Source organism: Typopeltis vanoorti, chromosome 7, assembly GCF_054136105.1.
Source record: "Typopeltis vanoorti isolate ZY-2024b chromosome 7, IOZ_Tvanoo_1.0, whole genome shotgun sequence".
NCBI lineage: Eukaryota > Metazoa > Arthropoda > Arachnida > Uropygi > Thelyphonidae > Typopeltis > Typopeltis vanoorti.
The window spans coordinates 58,422,044-58,444,163 of record NC_143555.1 but is presented as its reverse complement, the minus strand read 5'-3'; the positions used below and the strand labels follow the sequence as shown (position 1 = coordinate 58,444,163).

The 22,120-nt window shown below is 35.3% G+C and overlaps 2 protein-coding genes across 7 annotated transcripts in view; one reads left to right on the top strand and one right to left on the bottom strand.

The window, feature by feature from the left end:
* The window catches only part of LOC150104704 (uncharacterized), a 352,800-nt gene that overhangs the window by 249,200 nt on the left and 81,480 nt on the right, over positions 1 to 22,120 (bottom strand). Inside the window, exon 1 of one of the 6 annotated variants that reach the window (XM_090395294.1) lies at positions 337 to 355. The exons of the other annotated variants lie outside the window; for them this stretch is intronic. The gene's annotated coding sequence lies outside the window, so the exon portion shown is untranslated. Of the gene's footprint in view, positions 1 to 336; positions 356 to 22,120 lie in introns of those variants that run through there. 6 annotated transcript variants of the gene reach the window in all.
* The window catches only part of LOC150104703 (allene oxide synthase-lipoxygenase protein-like), a 104,072-nt gene continuing 96,668 nt past the window's right edge, over positions 14,717 to 22,120 (top strand). The window contains exon 1 of the mRNA XM_090395285.1: positions 14,717 to 15,376. Coding sequence (XP_090251411.1) covers positions 14,885 to 15,376 — 492 coding nt within the window. The 5' untranslated portion in view covers positions 14,717 to 14,884. The remainder of the gene's footprint in view (positions 15,377 to 22,120) is intronic.

The following is a 22,120-nucleotide window of genomic DNA, read 5'->3' as shown; positions in this document are numbered from 1 at the left end:
CGTTCATATTTTATCAAATACACACGTATTATATATTGTAGGTGATAATCGAATGTTAATTTAAATGCTTATTCGTATTCAATCCTTGCTAATGGAAATTATTCCAAATTATCAAATAAATTAATTTCGAACATATCAGTTATTCCATTTCTTTTTCACCAAAACATAACTGAAAGCGATTTCTCTATATCATCCATATAGAAAAACATGCCTGAGAAGAACAAAAATTAATTAATTATCTAATGTCGTTGTCATTGTGAAATTTTGAATATTTTATAAACGGATCCAAATGATATAAGGGTAAAAAAAATCTTATCGCATTCTAGCTGTATTTACCTTTTTGCAACAAAACTCTTCCTATTCTAGAGGTGATTCTCATTATATTCAGAAGACAGACCCATACTTAATACTGGCTCGGTGACTTAAAGGATAAAGCACAACCTGGTTGAGTTTCGCTGTGGTAATGTAAAATGTAGTGATCAGCACTTATTCAAAAATTGTATAATTATTATTATTTGAACCTCCAAGAACTCATCGAGGGAGGGCACCTGCTCTACATCTTCGTCTCCACTATTCAATCACCAACTGACCACAACTACACCAATGCCATCTACTGCCGACCACCACTGATATTTCCACAGATAATCACAAACATCCATGCCCACGGCGGGATTCGAATCCGCAGCCTTTTGGCTGGAGAGCGGATATGCTATCAATTCAGCCAACCAAGCCGGCCAAAGTTGTTGTTTTGTGTTTAATATTTTGATGTTCTCCAAGCAGTAACTGCCTAGTTTTGTGTTTACTACTGTGTTTTTCACACTCATTTTACGCAATTTTCTTGGAAACTTTAGTTCTTAAAAGAATTTGCCAATTCTGTTGATATGGGTACATATATCATAACTATTTCAAGATATTATTCTAGTCCATTCCTAGTCAATGTCCTGAACATGGATAAGATTATGAACGGCTATGGGGATGGAGTTTAGGGATTTGAAAATTAGCGCGAGAGAAGGTGCTGACATATTCATTAGTGAGCCAATAAAATAGCTACCACTTTAGATAGATGATATAGAAGTCAATTTTCCTACTGCGTACATGCTGTTCATATTTTCCAATTTGAATGACATCTCTTAGTCTTAGTGGCAACGTCCCTAATGAGATGTTGCAGTTTGACTTGTGTTAAATTAATAATACTCTTAACCAAATCCAAGAAAACTGTACTACCACAATATATGTGGACTAAGAAGAAAATGTTACTCAAATAGCAAAGTACAGCCCACACGCTAAAAATCTAAGAAACTTATTCCTTTCTATTATCAATCAATTGAATCTTTGAGTAAAAGAGTGAAATTCTATTGTTAGTGTAATACTCGCCTGCTTCCATTGTTTCATCATACAAGAAATTCCTATTTAAGCACGTATGACAATCCACATGGAAGAGTAAAAAGCAATTTTCAGTGTCATTTTTCTATTATCTGATGTGGATGACTAGCTAATTGGGCCACATATCTTCTAGGGCCTTTTAATAAGCGACATTTATGCTGCATATTTCTAAATTTAACTACCATTCCACATTGAGAATGCACCTTCCTAAATATACATAAAATAGTACAACAATAATTTAAGATAAAAAAATGATAATTCCTCAAGCGGAGTAGCAAAAGCTGCATTAGCTCTAACTTTCTGCAGACTAATGAGCAGCTAGTCTCCATCTTTCAAGCTGCTAGTAATACTGTATTGATTCCTATAGATAGTACGGATAATATAAATCAATATCCATTTCTACTATCAGTACTATCAAGATAAAGATAGTACTGATAGTATAAATCTATATTACTATACAATAGTAGTAGTCATATATATATATATGACTACTACTATTAACTCGGGGTTGGGATATGTTCATTTTTAATATAAACTGACTATAAACCCGAGATTATAATAAATTGAGATTTATATTTATTTAAAAACGCAATTCATCAGGCGATAAGAACATAGAAAGATTATAATAATCTCAATTTATTATAATTCTCGGGTTTATAGTCAGTTTATATTAAAAATGAATATATATATGTGTGTGTGTGTGTGTGTGTGTGTGTGTGTGTGTGTGTGTGTGTGTGTGTGTGTGTGTGTGTGTGTGTTATAGTAATATACCATATATACACTTTTCAGAAAACTTAGTATGTGTACCGAAGCTTTGATGCCATGTTGAATATTCAAGTAAAATCAAGCGATGCTTCAGATATCTGTATCTTCACAATCTTTAAGTCTCCGTGATTAATGATTTTGACTGGAAATGAGCCCAAGAATATGATTTGCATTATTGTCAATGCTTGGAAAGAAGTCAACAGACTCCATAGTGTGAGAAAGAAACAGTCATGGCCCACGCCTTAATAAGATGTAGGATCTCCTTTTGCTGCGATGGCTGCAGCAATTCTGGGGCATATTTTCCTCAAGCGTGCGATGGCGATAACTGGGAATTTTGGACCATTCCTCCTGTAGGCAAGTAATGCAGATCTATACTATTATGGGGGCTGGCGTCCCTTGACCTCAACCGATGCTGCAATTCATTCCACAAATGTTCAATAGGGCTGAGGTCAGGGCTCTGTGGAGCCCAGTCAATTGTGGTGAAGTTCATGACAAACCACTAATAGCAGCAGCCTTATAACACCGTGCATTCTCTTGTTGAAAGAGACAATGGTCATTTCCGTAGAAACGCCAAAAAATAGGAAGCATTGCATTGTCCAGAATGTTCAGATATCTCTCGGACATCAATATTTGCGTCACTACAAAAAGACGCCCAAGACCAAACCAGGAAAAACAGGACCATTGCATCACACCGCCACCTCAGATTTCATAGTTAGGGATGCGCACTCTGGTAAGAGATGTTTACCGGGCATTCGCCACACCTACACCCGTCCATATGCTGGGTAGATGGTGTAGCGTTATTCATCGCTCCATAACATAGCTTTTCGAGCTTCCACGTTCCACTGTACACGGTCTTTGCACCACTGTATGTTGGTTCGGGTAATGTAGAACTTGTATATTGCGTTCCTACAATGAAATCGCATGTTGTGAGCCTTGGCTCTGAATGTTTTTGTGCTGATTTATCTTCCAGTCCATGCACGGAAATCCGTAATCAACGTCTCGGCCGACGAATGGTGGTTTCTAGATATTATCCTTCCTACCACCCTACAGTCACGTTTGCTGAGTGTGGTGAATTGTCAACTGTGGTAGCATTTGTAGTTGACTCCTTGCGCTTCCGTCTCAGCATGGAATCACTGATTTTTGACCTAGGATGGCCCAAGTGGCTAACAATTTCCAGACGAGATAGGCCTGCAACATGGCATCCTTTCAAACGCCGTCAGGTGCCTTCTCATAGCAATTTCACCTGGACACAGTTGCATAACTTGGGAGTCATATTTCTCCAAATTATGCCATGGCACGACGCACCTTGTCCATACGGGTCTCCACTGATTTCTTTCAAAGCAGTGTAAATTCACTGGATATCGCGCATGGTTTTATTTTATTTTATTTTTTATTTTTCATATTCATCGATCATTTTTATCTGTTTTCTCCAGATTTAATGGCCAGCCTGATAAACCGGATAGAGAGTGGATAAGATAGCACCAGTAAATAACAAATGAATGTAAACTTCTTCTAACCTTAATACTTGTACAAGAGTAAAATATAAACCTAATATTTCGTAGTATTTCTATCCATAAATCTATCAAACTATACTTTATGCTGGTCGTGAGGATGTCACATTAAAAATATCTCGATTCAAATCCGGTCCAGAAAGGGAGTAATCTGCATCATGGCCTTTACATGGAGTTTTTTCGGTTGTGTATTTTCCATGGTTGCTGCATGTAGTCCAGAAGGTTGTAACCTTTGGACGCCTGGTTAGAGACATGGACTAGACATTAACTTATAGCTGCGTTGTATTCTTTTTCGCCATAAGAATAAATAAGTAAATAAATAAATGGGCTTTACAAAAAAAAGTGAGTTAACCAGTTTCATATGAAAGAACATGCCATCCACTCCATTGTTCATCCTGCAAAACTAAACATGCACAATTAATAGATATAATACGTGCCCCATAGATTTAGTTTCTTAGGCTAATTCAAACTAAATCAATCTGTTTTACCTATTCAGGTACGTTCTTATGCGTAAAGGGCCACCATCTGAAGTAAAATGAATTGTTTTCTTTAATTCTCTAATACTGTTTATTCCTCAAAAGTTATAAGTAAAGCTGCTTTATCTGGTTTAGTCCCGATTAATGTTTTTGATGAGAGATAGGTAGCTGGTGTCTATCTTTTTGCCATCACTGAAAATAAGTTGGAATCTATTAATAAATTAAAGTGTTTCAGGGGAGTGATTACTACAGATGAGTGCCATCATCTCTTAACCCTCAGAAAATGCATATATCTGAGAACTGAGTTCTATAGTCTTTTTTGAGCTGCGGGATTAAAACGTTACCATGGTCACAAATGCCATTTCCATTGCCATTTTAGAAGTCGGTCTTTAATGTTTCTCTGGATAGAAATCAGAATATCTTGATTTTTCAATTTGAATTATAATTAAAAATTAAACCATAATAAATTTTAATGTACGGGATACCACAATATCGTACAGTAGATACACTACACACACGTACATTATACCACACACACGCATATATTCCATATTTTTTCATTTTTTTTATTTATTATTAACTTTCCTAGAGCAAAGTTAATAATAAATGAGTATGCTTAATCATGTAATACTGTCTATAACATTCTGTGCATCCCTTCAGGGTACACATAAGAAGTTTGATGACAAATTTTAAGATAAAACTTGTAAAAGATCATTGCAATATATTTTCTGCTGTGATTTGTACAGTAAAGATGTCAGCATTTTGACGTCACGATATTGTGATAATTTTATTTTATTTTTATTTGAGCATATGCCTGAATTAGACTTATGCTCATGTTTTAAAGTTGAGGGAATCTGGTTTTACTGCTGAAACACTGTAAAAATATGAGAGGAAATTTTTGAAGGAGAAAATGAGAAATCATGGAGTGGTGGTGTATTGGGACCTGAAGCTCAGAAGTCACACTGTTGCTCAAGGTGTGAAATCATCCCATTGTATTATGACAATGATGAGGTAAGAGATTACAGTTCACTGCATAAGGCCCTAATCAGACATCTTCATATAGATTGTATGCAAATTTGGCTACCTGATGTATAAGGAGAATAAGTATATAGTGGAAAGGGTCAACAGAAGAGTTTCTGGTTTGTAGAATGCCACATTGAAGTAGCTATCAAGGGAGTGCCATTCCCAGATCTTCATGAACAGTTTTAGCAAAATAATGTGGAAGAATGTTTTTATAAAATGGAGGGAGAAAGGGGTAAAACAAAGTCAACCATAGAAATTGTATAAGGAGAATGTAAGTCTGGCAAAAAAAAAGAAAAACGAAAGTTATGGAGGAGGTACAAAACAGTTCTGTAGTGAACATGTGGATGATGAATATAAACTGTAGGCTAGAAAAGTGACAAGCACGGTTCGAGAGCAGTTTTTTCATGGAGAGAGAGAGATTTGTCAGTAAAATGCATTGTCTGGAAGTGTGCTTGGTGCAGAAATATCATGAGTTTAAGATATTTCTGCTTAATTACTTAATTATGTAAGTAATTAAGTAATTACTTAATTATTGTTGCTTAATTGCTTAATTATCTTTGTGTGTGTGTGTGTGTGTGTGTGTGTGTGTGTGTGTGAGAGAGAGAGAGAGAGAGAGAGAGAATGGGGGACTCCTGCAATGAGAATTTGACTCCAGTGGTCTTTTACTAATAATCGGGGCTCGATAAATTATGCAAAAATTAACTCTCTCAAGATCCTTTTATTTTTTTAATAAAAGTGGGCAGTCAGTCTCCATACTTAAAAGCTTCCCTAACAGTGAGTTTATATTAACAATGCATTATATTTTTTCGGTAGAGCGAGTAGTACGCAGACAACTGGCGCCATCTCGTAGCTTTACCCCATTAAGAACACAGGTATAATTGTTCTGTGATTAGCATGAGTTCTACGGTCGAATATTTTGAAATGCGAGGTGAAAACTTTCCCGTGCCAGAGAACTGACACGAACTGACTGAAGAAAATCAAAAAAAAAAAAAAAAAAAAAATTCTAGTTGGGGAGTATGACTAAACGTATAATGGCCTTTATTCGGGATGTCTAACTCCATGAATGGCGGTAAGGGATAATTTCTTTACTGGAAATTATTCCAGGGTAAAGATATGCGCAATACATCTCTAATACAGAGACTTAGCCTCTTCTTTACCAAGACCGTACTGCGTGGCGAAGAGTCACATCCTTCCAGAGGCGCTCCCGTTTTCACAGAATAGTGCGGATCTAGACTGGAAAGTCGAAAAATATTCCAGAGGAAGGCAATGGCAAACCACCTCTGTACCTTGCCAAGAACATTCCATGAACATGCCAAAAATGAGAAAGTACGATATGGTGCTGGATGGTAAGATCCCCCCCCCCCGGGTCTGAAGGCATTCAACATGCAACTGTGGAAGAACAGAGGGCTTCCATAAGTAGAACTAGATTTTATGGTATGTCCAGGTCAAACCCGGAAGCTTGGTCACGGATGTTGCTGGTTGGAAAAGGGAGGCTCCCTGTTTCACAAAAACCCACAGGATTGGAACTTGGAATGTTAAAAGTATGAACCAAGGTAAGCTGGAAATTAAAAAAAAATGGAAATGGAGCGCACGAAGCTGGATATATTGGGAATAAATGAACTTAGATGGACAGGAATGGGCCATTTTCAGTCAATGGACTATATGGTGTATTACTCAGGACATGAGACAAGTCGTAAAAATGGAATATCTTTCTTACTCAGGAAAAAGATGGCTAGGTATGTATTAGGTTATAATCCAGTGAGTGACAGAATCATTTCTCTCAGGGTGAGTGGGCATCAAATGAATATGACCATCATTCAGGTTTATGCACATACTACAGAGGCACTAGAAGAAGACATTGAAGAATTTTATGGTAAGTTACAAGAAGTGATAGATGCAACACAATTATGGCTATTATTGTGTTGCATCTATGGAATGGCAATTATGGAATGCAAAAGTGGGAGAGACTGAGGAACAATAAATAACAGGTTTTAGTTTAAGTATTCGTAACACTGCAGGGAATAGTTGTACAGAGAATTCTTTGTTTGTTGCTAACGCCTACTTTAAACAGCACAAAAAAAAATTTTACACATGGATATCACCTGATGTACAATACAGAAATCAAATTGACTATATACTTGGACAAAGAAAATGGAGAAGTGCAATTTCAGTCTATCAAGAGTTTTCCAGGTGCAGACTGTGGAACAGGCCACGAGTTACTAGCGGCTACGATACATGTAAAATTACGGAAACTGAAAACAACACAAATGTCGATCAGATATGATCTTGGAAACATACCAGCTGAATACAATATTAGTATACAGAACAGATTCAACACACTCAATTTGTGTGAAAGAGAACCAGAACTATGGGAAGAGATTAAAGATATAATTAAAACAGATGCAAAGAAGAATATTCCAACAGTTTATGGCTGTCAGAAGATGGCATCTAAACTTCTGAGGAAGAGAGGAAAATGAAGTCCAGAGGAAATTTGCAGGAAGCACAGCATTCAAATGCAGAGTTTCAACGACAAGCCAGAAGAGATAAGGAAAAATACTTTAACCAGGAATGCCAACAAATAGAAGACCAAAACAAGAAAGGAAAAACAATAGATCTTTTCAAAAAGGTCAGAGAAATAACAGGGAAATTTAGTCCTAAGGTAACAACATTGAAAAGTAAACACAAAGGATATCTTACAGAAGCTGCAGACATCAAAGAAAGATGGAAAGAGTATACAGAAGCGCTTTACAGAAAGGACTGCAAAATTTCTGAGAAATTTGAAGAGCAGGATTACACGCAGGAGCCAGTACCGCTGGAGAGTGACGTGAGGTGGGCACTGCAACAGCAATCCAGTAAGAAGACACCAGGACGAGATGGAAGACCTATTGAGCTACTCGAAACTCTGGGAGAAGAGGCAGTTTAAAAGCTGTACGTCAGCGAATTTGGATCACAACTAAATAGTTGTGATCCAAATAGTTTGGAAAAAATCAGTTTATATACCTTTATTGAAGAAAGGCAATGCGAGAGAGTGCGAAAATTACAGAACTATAGCACAGATTTCTCATGCAAGTAAAGTCTTAAGATCATTCAGAAAAGACTGGAACCATTCATGAAGGAAGAAATGCCAGATGAACAGGGAAGATTTCGAAAAGGCAGAGGAACAAGAGATCAAATCGCCAATGTGAGATAGATAATAGAAAGAGCACAGGAATATCAAAAGAATGCCTACCTTTGTTTCCTTGACTATAGCAAGGCTTTTGACTGTGTAGATCATGTGAAACTGTGGAATGTGTTAAGAACAATGGGAGGTCCCAGAGCATTTCATTATCCTTCTGAGAAATCTTTATTATGAACAAGAAGCTACTGTCCGAACAGATCTTGGAGATACTGAGTATTTCACAATAGGTAAAGGGATGCGACAAGGATGTATTTTATCTCTGTACCTGTTTAACTTGTACAGCGAATACATTTTAAGAATGGCAGGTCTAGAGGAGTCTTCAGTTGGAATTAAAATTGGTGGACGAAATATTAACAATTTGAGGTATGCAGATGATACCACCTTGCTAGCAGAATGTAAAGAAGATTTGGAGGAACTAATTATGAAAGTTAAAGAAGAAAGTGCTAAATATGGTTCTTAAACTTAACCTCAAAAAGACAAAAGTTATGGCAACATGTGAACTTAATGATTTTGAAGTATATGGGGAGAAAATGGAAGCAGTTAACAATTTTGTGCTCCTAGGATCCCGAATTGATCAAGATAATTATTTTTCTGAAGAAGTCAGAAGAAGATTATTAGTCGGAGAGAAAGCAATGACAAATTTAAGTTTTTTAAAGATAAAGATATTAGCCTCTCAATAAAACTCAAAATCCTGAAAGCAATGGTATTCCCTGTGGTATTGTACGGATGTGAAAGTTGGAAATGCTTACTGAGAATACCATGCTAAGAATTGCATGAATACCATGCAAAGCAAACCAATAAATCAGTGATAGACAGAATAAAGCCACATTACTCCCTCGACGATATGATCATCAAGCAAAAATTGTCATACTTCGGACATATTATGCGAGCAAATGACAGTCTGGAGAAGATGATGATGCTTACTAAAGTTGATGGAAGCAGGAGAAGAGGAAGACCAAGAATTAGATTGGTGGATGGAGTTAAAGCACCTAGAATGCGCTTGGAAATTCTGAAAGACATGACCAGGCACAGATCTGAATGGAGAATGTATGTTCATAGAATAACCAGGAGTCGAAAACGACTCGATGGAACATAACAACAACAATAACAGCTCCATGAATGCAAATGCCATTTCCACAGGCTACATAGGTACCTCGGAATAAGTTGTCATAAGAAAAATCAAACAAATCAGCATTTATTAATTAAACTGATCAGCAATCTGCTTATGAAGTCTTTGTAACACCATTAATTTCATTTGTGATACTTGTATAATTATTCTTAAAAATTATGTATAATAAATATCCATTATTCTTTTATAGCAAAATAAGCAAACAATATGTCTTATTTGAGCATTTCTCTTGAGCTGCTTCGATACTGAAACATGAATAACATGAATATCAACATGAAAACATGAATGAAAAAATATGAAAACATGAATATTAATATGAATATCTCTTCAAAAAAAAAAGTTATTCATATTAATTTAAGAGCTTCATTGCCCGGACAGCTGTTTCTACCGTTTCAAGTCTCTGATAGTTTTCAGAGATTGGCCAGAAAGCCAGAATAGCTTGCTAGCTTTCGTTAACTTTCGAAACTGTCATAATCTTGAATAGACAAATATTGTTTGTCTAATAAAAATAAAAATTAAATAAAATAAGAATATAAAAATAATAATAACAGATATTTGATTTCCTTTCTCTTAATAAATTAGAAAGTCGAAGCGTTTTACGTTTTCTGTCCGCCGCATTGCCAAAATAGGTTATTTAGCTTTTTTTGTTTATCCAACTTAACACAATTTAGGAGCATCATGATTTTTCAATACTATGTGTTGAAAGGGAAAAAAAGGATTCGGGTTAGAATGATAACACGTTCTTTGTTTGTAAATGCCCTAGGTTTCAATCTCGAACTCAAATGAAGAACATTCAGAGTGAACTTTTAAGTTAGCAAGTCTCATAAGCTTTTCCCAGAAGCCATGATTTCCATTTACAGCATCGTAATCTTACTGCCATCTGTTGACGGGAAATTAAATCATCTAGGGTCAAGTTTTTTTTTTTTTTTTTTTTGTGAACCTAATTTTCAGAAATTTTCACTAAGGCATGTGAATTAATAACCTTTAATTAAAACCTCGTTCAATTATTATTATTTTAGCCTAGCTGTTTACGAAAGAGACCGTCGCATTGCCAGAACGGTTTAGCTTTTTTTGTTGTTGTTGTTGTTTATCCAACTTAACACAATTTGGGAGCATCATGATTTTTCAGTATTAAATCCTTATATTTTTTTCAAAGAACTGGTTCAGTTCGTTTTGAGAAAAAAAAATAGGCATTTCGTTTATAGCAATGAAATAGGGGTCATCGTTCTTTTATTATAAGGAAACGAGGGGTTGGGAGAAAACTTCTCTACAAGGATTAGATATTTGCTTGTTCCCTCTTCACTGTTCTTTCCATCTTGCAGCTGATCTTCCTCCCTCCCCCCCTTTGGTCAATATCCATCCACTTCTTTTGGTAGCCAATATCTTTCAATTTCTCTCTATATCCCTTGATCTTTTTCATTTACGTTATAAATATCTAATTTTTTATAATGTCTTCATTTCTTATATGGTTGAATTTTGTGCATCCTTTTATTGCTCTTAAAAATAAACTTCTTGAAAAAAAACGTTATTCATATTAATATGGAAAATGTGCAATAAATTTGTTTATATAACTTATATTTGATAAACAAATAAAAATTATATATATAATATTTATTTATTTATTTTTATTGTTTATTTGTTTATTTACTGCATCTTCATTTTAATCAAGCTTGTGCTTCAGTAAAACATGATGTGACCTAATTAAAGTTGGGAAACAACAACAACAAAAAAATGTAACGAGTGACGTGTTTGTAGCGAATATAATTTGGAGGAATATGATGTTCCCAAGTCAGTGCAACCGTGTTCGAGTGAAATGGCGGCGAGAAGAAACTGACGGAGTTTGAAAGAGGCATTGTGATAGGATTCCATGTTCAGCAAATGGTTGAAAAATTGGGCCATCCTAAGTCACTAATCAGTGATATCATACCGACCCACAATACGCACTGAATGTGACATTATTATGTTACGAAGCTCTCAATCACTCACACGCCCACACAAAGCAATTTTTTTAATATTTTATTAATAATTAATAATATTAATTAATTATTAATGATAATAATAATTTACATATTTTTAATGTAATTTAATTTAAAATAATTAAATTAAATTAATAATAATAATAATTATTATTATTATTATTATTGCTGGGGCATGTTATATAATTAGTGTTTTTTTAATATAAAATATTTCAAGGAGATGATATGAATTTCTAATGACCTCTAAATACATTTAAATCGTAACAAGTGAAGGAGTCAGCACAGAAATATAAGCCAAGATGCAAGAGGGATTATCCATTCTACCATGCTTTTACAGTGTATTTAAATACATAATTCTTGCGCTGAACTAGAATAAAAATCTACAAAACTGATGTTAGACCAGCATCTGCGCAGTAGTATGGAATACAGTTGAACCAAGAGAAAATAGAAATTAAAAATGCTGAGAGAAATATTTTGATCTATGAAGACTAAATCACAAGAGAATGCAGAAAGAAAAGCAAACAGCTTATAAGAATTATAAATTGCAATATTCAAAATATTCATACGCACTGTAAGTACAATGTATACGTGTTTGGATAAAATATCAAAATTATGGTAAAAATTAAAAAAAAACTGCGCTGAACTAGAATAAAAATCTACAAAACTGATGTTAGACCAGCATCTGCGCAATAGTATGGAATACAGTTGAACCAAGAGAAAATAGAAATTAAAAATGCTGAGAAAAATATTTTGATCTATGAAGACTAAATCACAAGAGAATGCAGAAAGAAAAGCAAACAGCTTCTAAGAATTATAAATTGCAATATTCAAAATATGCATACGCACTGTAAGTACAATGTATACGTGTTTGGATAAAATATCAAAATTATGTAAAAATTAAAAAAAAAATGTAACACGAAGAAAATTGTTTATTATCGATAAAATTATACAGTCTGCTATAATTCAACATTACTCAAAAATAAAATATATTCTTCTTGTTTCGTTTCATGAAAAAATATTGTCTATTATCGATAAAATTATACAGTTTAGTATAATTCAAAATTACTTTAAAATAAAATCCATTCCTTGAATTGTAATTAAAGGAATTGATTTACAATTTTTGGAAATTACAATTAAATCCCTTAATTGTAATGTCCAAATATTTAAAGAGACGGAGTAAACACGATAAGCACTACGAACACTCTACTACTGGAGCAAACTGCATGTAAACAACAGTGGAACTGCGCGATGGATAGTACCGTATTACGCTAATAGCTCGCATCTGACTATGACGTGCATATGCTTGCGCGCGTAGAAATATGACACTGTGGTAAACACAGTGCTGCTGGTGTCCTTCGCACTCCTAAGTGTTTACAAGATGGATTTTTATTATTTTTTATACAAAATAAGACAATTGTATAGGATTGTTGATAATAAAATTAAATATTACAAGCAAATACAAATAAATTAATAAATGTATTTATATATCGAGAAAAATTGGGGGGTGCTGCAGTTCCGCAGTGCCTATACACTTGTCGCCCTTGGTTATGTCTGAATAAATCCCAGAAATATTCCTCCTGTCATAAACATAGACACTGTATTTCTCCAGACAATATGACTGTCTAATATTAAGTATCCGATTAATTGGCCCTTTCTGTATGTTTATTAAATATACATTTATTGTTTTGCCATTATCTCTTGATTCCTTTAACGTCACCTTCTTGGGTTTTTAGTTTGAATTATTTTTTTTTTTTTTTTTCAAATTGCAAAGCCTTGCAATTTTCCTTCATTAGAGAAAATAAAGATCTGATATGAAATAATTTGATCGCACGCCATCTACCAATCCGGGAACTCTTCATAGAACGGTTATCTGTTAATGCTGATCGTATTCTTCATTCTGATTATGAGATCACAAAAAATTACATATTGAAGTAAAGAAAAAAAAATGTTTTCTCTACAAGTTTAGAAATCTTACCCCTCTCTGTTTCTACGAAGGTAAATTGGTGACGTCAGTCTGTAAACAGGGAGGCAGAGGATAAAGAATACACATTTCAAATGATCATGATAAAAAGAAAGTCATCAGCTTACAATTCTGAAGTATTAAGATTATAAATGCATTCTCATTCAGATTAAAAAAAACTCCAAGAATGCATAGTTCTAGGCGGTCAGTGCATCAAAATACCGATTGTGCGTCGGTATTTATCAATTATTTTAGTAGCATTCACCTTTGTAGCGAACTTCCATTACGTGTTAATAGCATGTTGATACTAAATAATATGAAAAAAGTTGCATCCCCCTCTTAAAAGATCAGATTCTGCCTTTCCCAACACAAAACTGAATAAAGTCCTACATGTTAAGTATGACAGAAAGAAATTTATTTCTATTCAAAATATACGACGAAACCTTACATATCTACACAAAAATTAAAAACTGACCCTTAAATAAACTTGTAAATGCTGTAGAGAAGGGAGATTGCCACGGGCCCTGATCGCAAAATATTGAGGTAGGCCCCTCTCGTATGATGTATAAACAACCAAACAGGACACATTCCTTCTACACAGGACTTGGGTTAGTCTGCTGTTAGCGTCATGTATTAGCAATACAGCATCACGTGACATTACATCACACTTACGAACTAGTATCACCGAAAGTAATTAGCCACTTGAGTCTATTCCCGAAAGCTATATTCTAGTATGTGACGTTGATGACACATACATACGCTTAAGTGGTGGATCAATCTGGTTAATTTTTCAGCAATAACCTGGATAGTAAAAAAAGAAAGTTGAAAAATAAATATACTATCATTTATAAAACACTGCAAAAATCTTTCTTCGATCTTGGCCTCAGATTAATTTCCCATCCGGGTCCTGAATATTCCGGTACCTTGCACCGACGATACTTTTGCCCCTGGCGAAATGGGGTAAGGCCAGGTCACAAATGAAATGTGACATTACCCATCTCTTACGTACTATATATTTTAATACACTTTTCACTTTATGAATTTTTTGATGATTTTCCCTATAGATTTTATTTTATATAAGTCATGTTTTAGGACATTTTTCGACAATTCTGGAAATATCACCATTTACGAAAAATTCTTACTTGTTGACCACTTCACAATTAGTGTTTTTTTTTTCCTATTAATTTATATTTTTCACAAGAGAGGGCAGCACAAGTTTCCAGCGAATTTTGCTTTTTTTCTCTAGTATTGTTGCTATAAAACATTCTTTCAAAGATAGTGGAGGAAGTAGATCTGTAACCGTCACATCCGGGAAGGTTGTTGGAAAGGCCCTTGACAGGTACGATTGCCATCTTGTGTTGCAGCTCCAGGAAACGAGTTGCTAAATCCATATATATATTCAGATGTCGTCGTTGAAGAGAAATGATAAGTCGTTGCATTAATTGCTCGGATGTCTGCAAAGTTTTAAATTATTCGTCCCAAGATGGGTAATATTTTCCATCGTTCTCAGAAGGATCGCGAACTATCTATTCATGTCACTACAGGAGATCGTAAGGGAGCAGGAACGGATGCAAACGTGTGGATGGTGATTTACGATGAAGAAGATGTCAAAACTCCAGTTATTAAACTTAACCGTACTTTTCATAATGATCACGAAAGAGGTTCTACGTGCACATTCCCAGCATCTTCAGGTGAGGGTTTCGGACGACCATATAAAATCGAATTGTGGCGAGACAGTTTCGGAATTGGAGATTCGTGGTTTTTAGATATAATCAAAGTAGAGGATCATGTCAGAGGGACACACCACTATTTTCCAGTGCATCGCTGGATTCCTGCAGAACTTCGTTTCTTTCTCAAGGAGGATGATTGCTGCTTGCCTCAAGATGATCTTCATCAGGAGCAAAGGAGACAGGAGCTTAAATGTAAGAGACGTCTTTATCAATACTGCGTGCACGTCGGAGGATGTCCAGCTCAGGTAAGGAATTGTTTCAGTGTTTATTTGTAAGAAGAGACCGAAAAACAGTATAATTAACAAAGAAATTTTAGAGCATATTAAACGGTCCACTATGAACTGTTTTTTTTTTCGCCAGAGCGATTTCTGATAGTTATTTAAAATCATCAAAATGACACAGTTTACACACACACACACACACACACACACACACACACAAACACACACACAGTGTTAAAAATGGGATTCTGTCGTTCAGAGAATATTCCTAAAATTTAACATTATGATAGTCTGGCGGCTTAAAGGGTCAATTGGTTAGCTGTCACCGCAGGTTCTGACACAAAGTATAATGCTTTTTAATTTGCAGTGCCTCTCAAAGTTCGGGAAAGATATGGGAATTCGGTCTGCATTTTCTACGTAATATGACTTATTGTGATGCATTTGAGATAGCTATACAGAATACCATTTTTAATGGAATAATTATTATTTCCTAAAATAACTAGACTTGAACATTGTTAGCGAAACCGACTTTCTTTCACTATGCCGGAGAAAGGTCAGTTCTAAATCCAGAAAAAGGGAATATTCTATTCTCCTAAAGTGATAAATATATTTCGCTAATAAATAAATAAATAAATATTAGAAAGAAAATCGTCCCTCCCTCCCTCCATTCGGTAGTATATAATTTTTCTTATTCAGAAAAGATATACACTACATTAAAATCCCTTTCTTAATGAGGCGGTTTAGGAATGTCTTTCGTTAAGACAGATCAGGATGAGCTGCGTTCTCACATAATATCACATACAAATATTATGTAAAGGACTAACAGAATAACAGACAGAATACTGAAGGTTCACAAATTATATTACATATACGGTAATGCCTTTCCTTAACCAAATTTAAAAGGGCCGTCTTTAATTTTGACCCGCTCAAGAGACAAGCTGCTTCTTTGCAAATACATTAGCAGAGTTGACCATTTGGTAGGAGAATAAGCTGACCACAAAGTACAGAGCTACAGCTCAGAGGTAAACAGACACAATAGCGGAGAGTAAATGTACTAATTCAACTGATATACTACGATGTCATTTGATCGATTTTTTTCTTCTGACCTTCGTATATTTAATAGTACGTATTTTGAATTTTTTTTCCTGATACTACTATTACAAGGATTAATTGGCCTTTTAGTTGTCTTGTGTATTAGAGAACCTCAAATAAACTTGGGTAAGTGTGCCAATTTGGAGCAGGAAGTAATGAATGAAGTTCAACACACTTCACAACACATTAAAATAAATACTTCAGTATTACTATAATGATATTAGTATTGCCATTCGCTTGATTAAAAAAAAAAAAAACATTTTCTCATTAAGTGCTTTCCAAAGCAGCTGAAAGATGTCTAATCTTAATTCGAAGCAGATACTGTTATCTCAAGGTGGCGACAGCTTCATGTGATAATTACAGCGTTATCTTCTCTCTCTCTCTCTCTCTCTCCGAGTAATCGAACCTGTTTTTTGTAGATCGTTTCTTTCTTCTGTTAGTAATCGTGAAAAGGAGCCGAAAAACACACTAGGATATAAGGAGTGGTTAAAACTGTGTATATTCTTAATGCGAACACACTTCATAATTAGCCTGTCACGAACTTCAAGAAGAAAGAAATATGCAACACACTGAAGCCCACGTGTAGGCAAGATTTAAGGGATAAATAGCCTATTGATATTTTCTTGAGCAGCTGGGTCTTGTATTTCCCAGAAAATACAAGGTGGTGTTTGTATTTTCTGGAAAACACTTCATCAAGAAAGCTGTTCCAGAGAATGCAGGCAAATGTAAGAATGAAAGCAGGTTTGCAGTTGCAGTTTTAAGAAGATGTTAGACAGATGCTTTTTTTTTTTTTTTTTTGCATTTCACAGGCTTAGTGGAAAGTGGAAAGCGGAGAAATGATGGATGCAATTTAACGTAGCGGAGAGGGAAGAAGAAAGAAAGAAAATAAAAATACGCTCCCCTCCCAGGAAAGGGAAAACTAACCCCAGTCTCCGCGTGGATACTTCCTAACCACTGTACTACTGAGGACCTGTTTTTACTGAGGATGCTTTTTTTTTTTTTTTCATGTGTGTGTGTTTTGTGGTTAGTATCCAGGCGGGAGAACAGGGTTCGTTTTCAGTTTGAGTGAAAGAAGACTTTCATCCAAACTTCTTAAACTGTTTGAGACGTATTCACACTTAACACACGAATAATTGTGTAAACAATAAATTGTGTAAAATTGTGTCAGTCTGGATGGCGACTGACCTACAACGAACGCACTAAAATAATCTTTGTTTCATTCAATGAATATACATTATTTCATGGTGGTTGAGTTCGGTTTGAAACTCGTTTTGAAACATTCAAAAGAACCTATTTATTTTTGAAACAAAGACGAGGAAGAATTTCACGTGTTACAACTTATAAAAAAATGCTATAGCGAAAACGCTTGTAATTTATATTCAGTATTATAAAGTAAGCAAATATCTAAGCTGTTAAAAAAAGTTTCCTAACTCAAAATAATTCCCAAATCCGTGTGAATATTATCTGTACGGTGTGGTGACTGCTGGGCTGCAAGGCATAGCTATTAAAATTACATGAATATCAATAAACATTCCAGTAAATATATTTACAAATATCGTGTGCATATGTGCAAGTTGTTGTAAATTACCGACCGATTAGCATATCAGGAATCATTGTCAAGGTCTTAGAGAAATTAGTCAAGAAAAGAATACAGGATTGGATAGATGAAAATGGGATATTGTATGGGGGACAACATGGTTTTGTGAAGGGTATATCATGCCTCAGTAACTTGCTCACGTTTTATAACACAGTGACGGCTGAACTGGATAGGGGTAATGGGTTTACAGTGATACTACTGGACCTTGCCAAGGCCTTTGATAGGATACCACATGGAACCCTAATCAGTAAACTGGAGCAGATGGGTATAGATATAGGGTTGGTGAGATGGATAAGAGGGTGGTTGAAGGAGAGATATCAAAGAGTGGTTTATTCAGGAGTGGAGTCTAAAAGACGTCTTGTGACTAGTGGAGTGCCACAGGGCTCTGTTCTTGGACCACTGCTTTTCAATTTGTTCATCAATGATATTGGAAAGGATCTGAGAGGAAGTGTTCACTTGTTTGCTGATGATGCAAAGTTGGGTAGAGCAATTGTGAGTGCACAGGATGTCAAAATTTTACAGGATGATTTGGATAGTTTGGAGGACTGGGCTAGGAAAAATGGATGTCAATTTAATGTGGCAAAGTGTAAGTTTATGCACTTTTGGGTGAAAAGAATAGCAGCAGTATATCGCACTGGTGGAACCATACTCCAGGAGATTGATGAGGCCAGGGATTTGGGAGTGTTGGTGGATAGGGAATTGAAGTTTAGGGGGCACATTGCAAAAGTAACTAAAACAGCTCACCAAATCACTTGGCTTCTGAAAAATACTTTAACATGCAGAGACGAACAAGTTGTTGTTCCTCTGTATCGAGCCTTGATAAGACCCCATCTGGACTTCTGTGCCCAGCTATGGGCACCAGGGTTTCTTCGTGATGGGGAGGAAGTGGAGAGGGTCCAGAGACGAGTGACCAAGATGATAGCAGGTCTGTGGAATGAACCTTATGAGAATAGGTTGAAGATTTGTGGGTTGCAGAAATTGGACGATAGGCGAAGGAGGGGTGATATGATTGAGACATTCAAATTACTGAAGGGTTTTTATAAGATTGATCCAGAAGATATTTTTGAAAATATGACTGGTGGTGGGAGGACTAGGGGCCATGCATGGAAGCTGGGCAAGAGCGTGGTTGACAAGGGTGTTAGAGCTAGGTTCTTTACTTGGAGAGTGGTAAATGAGTGGAATAAGCTTCCAGAGTCTGTTGTGGGTGCTACGACCGTGAATGAGTTCAAGGCAAGGTATGATAGATACTGTGTGAATGTTGAATAGTTGTTCTTGACATGTTAGGGCCTCCCTCGATGAGTCTGTCGACTCCTTGGAGTTTCCCGGAACAATAATAATAATAATAATAATAATAATATCTACACATTGTATCTTCATATTTACAATAGGTGATTACCATTGAATGAATACAGCAGCACTTCTTATCCATCAATAGTAGAAAACATCCAACGGTCATAAACAAACAAAAAATGAATGAAACAATAAATCTTCGAGCTCTTTTTATGTATTGATCGAAAGGATTGGACAGCTCTCTCTCTCTCTCTCTCTCTCTCTCTGCTTAATTTTTTAGACACTGGGATAGACAGTACGATCTCTAGCAGATGTGCTCAGAGGAAACAAAGGGATAGTACACAACTGTTGCTGTCTTGTATCCCAATTAGTATTACTGTATGAAATAGTGCGAGTTCTACGGTAGATGTTGCCAAGTAAATGTGTTAATAAAGTCGACTTTCTGGAGAACAATAATAAACAAAAAGTATTAAACTATTGTCTGCGCCACCAAAGCCTAAAAAAACTTTCTCGGTAGTCGGCGACTAGAATCGAACCTTTATAATAAGGCTTTTCTTCTCCTGATCTAGCGTAAATATGCTACCGCTGGTTATATATTTTATGAATTGTGTTTCACAAAATAATTGTAAAACATATTTCATAAGAGAAATCATAATCGTAAAACTAAAATACTTTGCTATGCGTCTACGAGTATATTTATTCTTGGACTTCATTCCTAGTGATCTGTGATATGAAGAAAGGGTGTGGAGACATTCCCAGTGAGGTCAGCAGATCTTTTTCCTTCTTATAATAAAGGATATTTTCCGAAAATAAATTCATTTCAATTATTAAAAAAAAAAAAGCCCATTAAAGAATAATGGCTCTTAAATACTTACATTTCGAAATAATTAAATTATTTTTGTTAACTAAACATAAACATCTGTTGTTAAATGAACGCAGTGCACTGCCTAAATATACGAAGCATAGCAAAACTCTTCAAATGACACGAGACATATATCCATGCATCATTAAATAACTGAATAGGAAGGCGGATATTTTTGAAAGCATGATTAACCATGAATTGCAGTAGTCGTTAACGTTCGAGTTATTTTAAACTGGCACATTTATCATTCGAAAATTGCGTGGATTCACCAGCCGATTTTTGTGCTTTGTGGTTTGTAAATGAAATGATTGTCTATACAGAGAACCCTTTATGTTTCCACACTTCGTGATTAAAGTGCTGAGTGATTAATCTTCACATATTTCGTAAAATATTTTCCATTCTTCTCTTAACAAAAGCCTCAAGGATTCTGATCTGAATATGGTGGAAGAATAAGTACGAGATCGTCTAATTACCGAAAGAGGCCTACAATCAATCGTTAAATACTCTTGCTCGGGGGCATGTATTATCACAGCATTCTAAATGCAGCAGTTGATGACGTCATTGAAATTACCTGCGTAAGAATGGCTGTTACAAAACCGGATATTTAATTCACGTAATACTGACCAAGAAACCTTCTTCTCCAAACGGGTCTTTAAGAAGTGTTATAAGCCATTATTCACAGGAAACAATGCATCTGCCTACACATACATATTTTAAGACATCATATTATTCCAATTTCATTTTTATCCCAGCAGCCGTATCTCCGTTCACTTTCTTTGATTTCAGCATTCAGTTTATTTTCTGCATTCTTCCATAATGGGTTTAGTCACCTTGCTATGTTGAGTATTATTACGCAATGAAAATAATGATATACTAGCAAAAAATATCTAAAATTTTATATGCCTTCTGGAAATACGGTTGAAATCCAGAGCAGAATTAACTTAAAAGTAGTCCTCATAATAGAAGACACAACATGAATGCATTCAAGAAGGATGTAAAACATCATTCAAAAACATTCCAGGGATTAACTGTATGCTGCACAAATTTTAATTCAAGAACTGGTTCTAAGAGCGAGCAGTAAATTCCTTTAATTCAGCCTACAAAATGTAGATTAAATAATAGGCGCAGGAATTAATAAATGGCTACTCTTCTGATTAGTAATTCTAAATTAAGGAAGGGAGAACCTTAATATGGAAGAGGGGATCAGTGAATGAACTATTTAATTTCTTTTTCTTCTTCTGGTATATATATATATATATATGCATCATTCAAAAATGATTATTTCCCATCTATAAGATGATTTCATTGCAGTTTTAATCTCTAACTTTATAGTTACTTTTAAAACCATAATTTCTGTTCACGGAAGAACAGAATCTTTGCGTGTGCGTGTGTGTGTGTGTGTGTGTGAGAGAGAGAGAGAGAGAGAGAGATTAGACATGCATTCTACGAAAACTAATTGATATACTGATCGCGACTATAGTCTTTCTTCCCAGTAGCCTCAGACCGCAATTTTCCAAGACATCTTGAGGAACCTCTCTAAGGGAGGAATTTAATAGCTCAAAGTACAATACTAATGAAATTACAAAAAGATTGATCTTTTACTGACTAGCAGCGTTAAATATCCAGAAGAAAGGCATAAATGCCCAACCACTTTCTCTTATAAAATTAAAAGTTACCAAGAAACTGGAAACCCCCTCACCTTCGTAATTTTTATTAAAGTTCGCCAGATAACATACGTCTGCCTTTAACAGAGAAGACCTTATGGCTTGCTATTTCCATTGTTACTATCGGAACCCTGGAATTAAAACTGGAACAATCCTAAAATTTCCCGGAATTAAAAAAAAATTATTTTTAACAAGAAACTGTAACTAAAATAAACTATTCTAAACTAACAAAAATCGGTTCATTATTAGTCCTATTAAGCTTA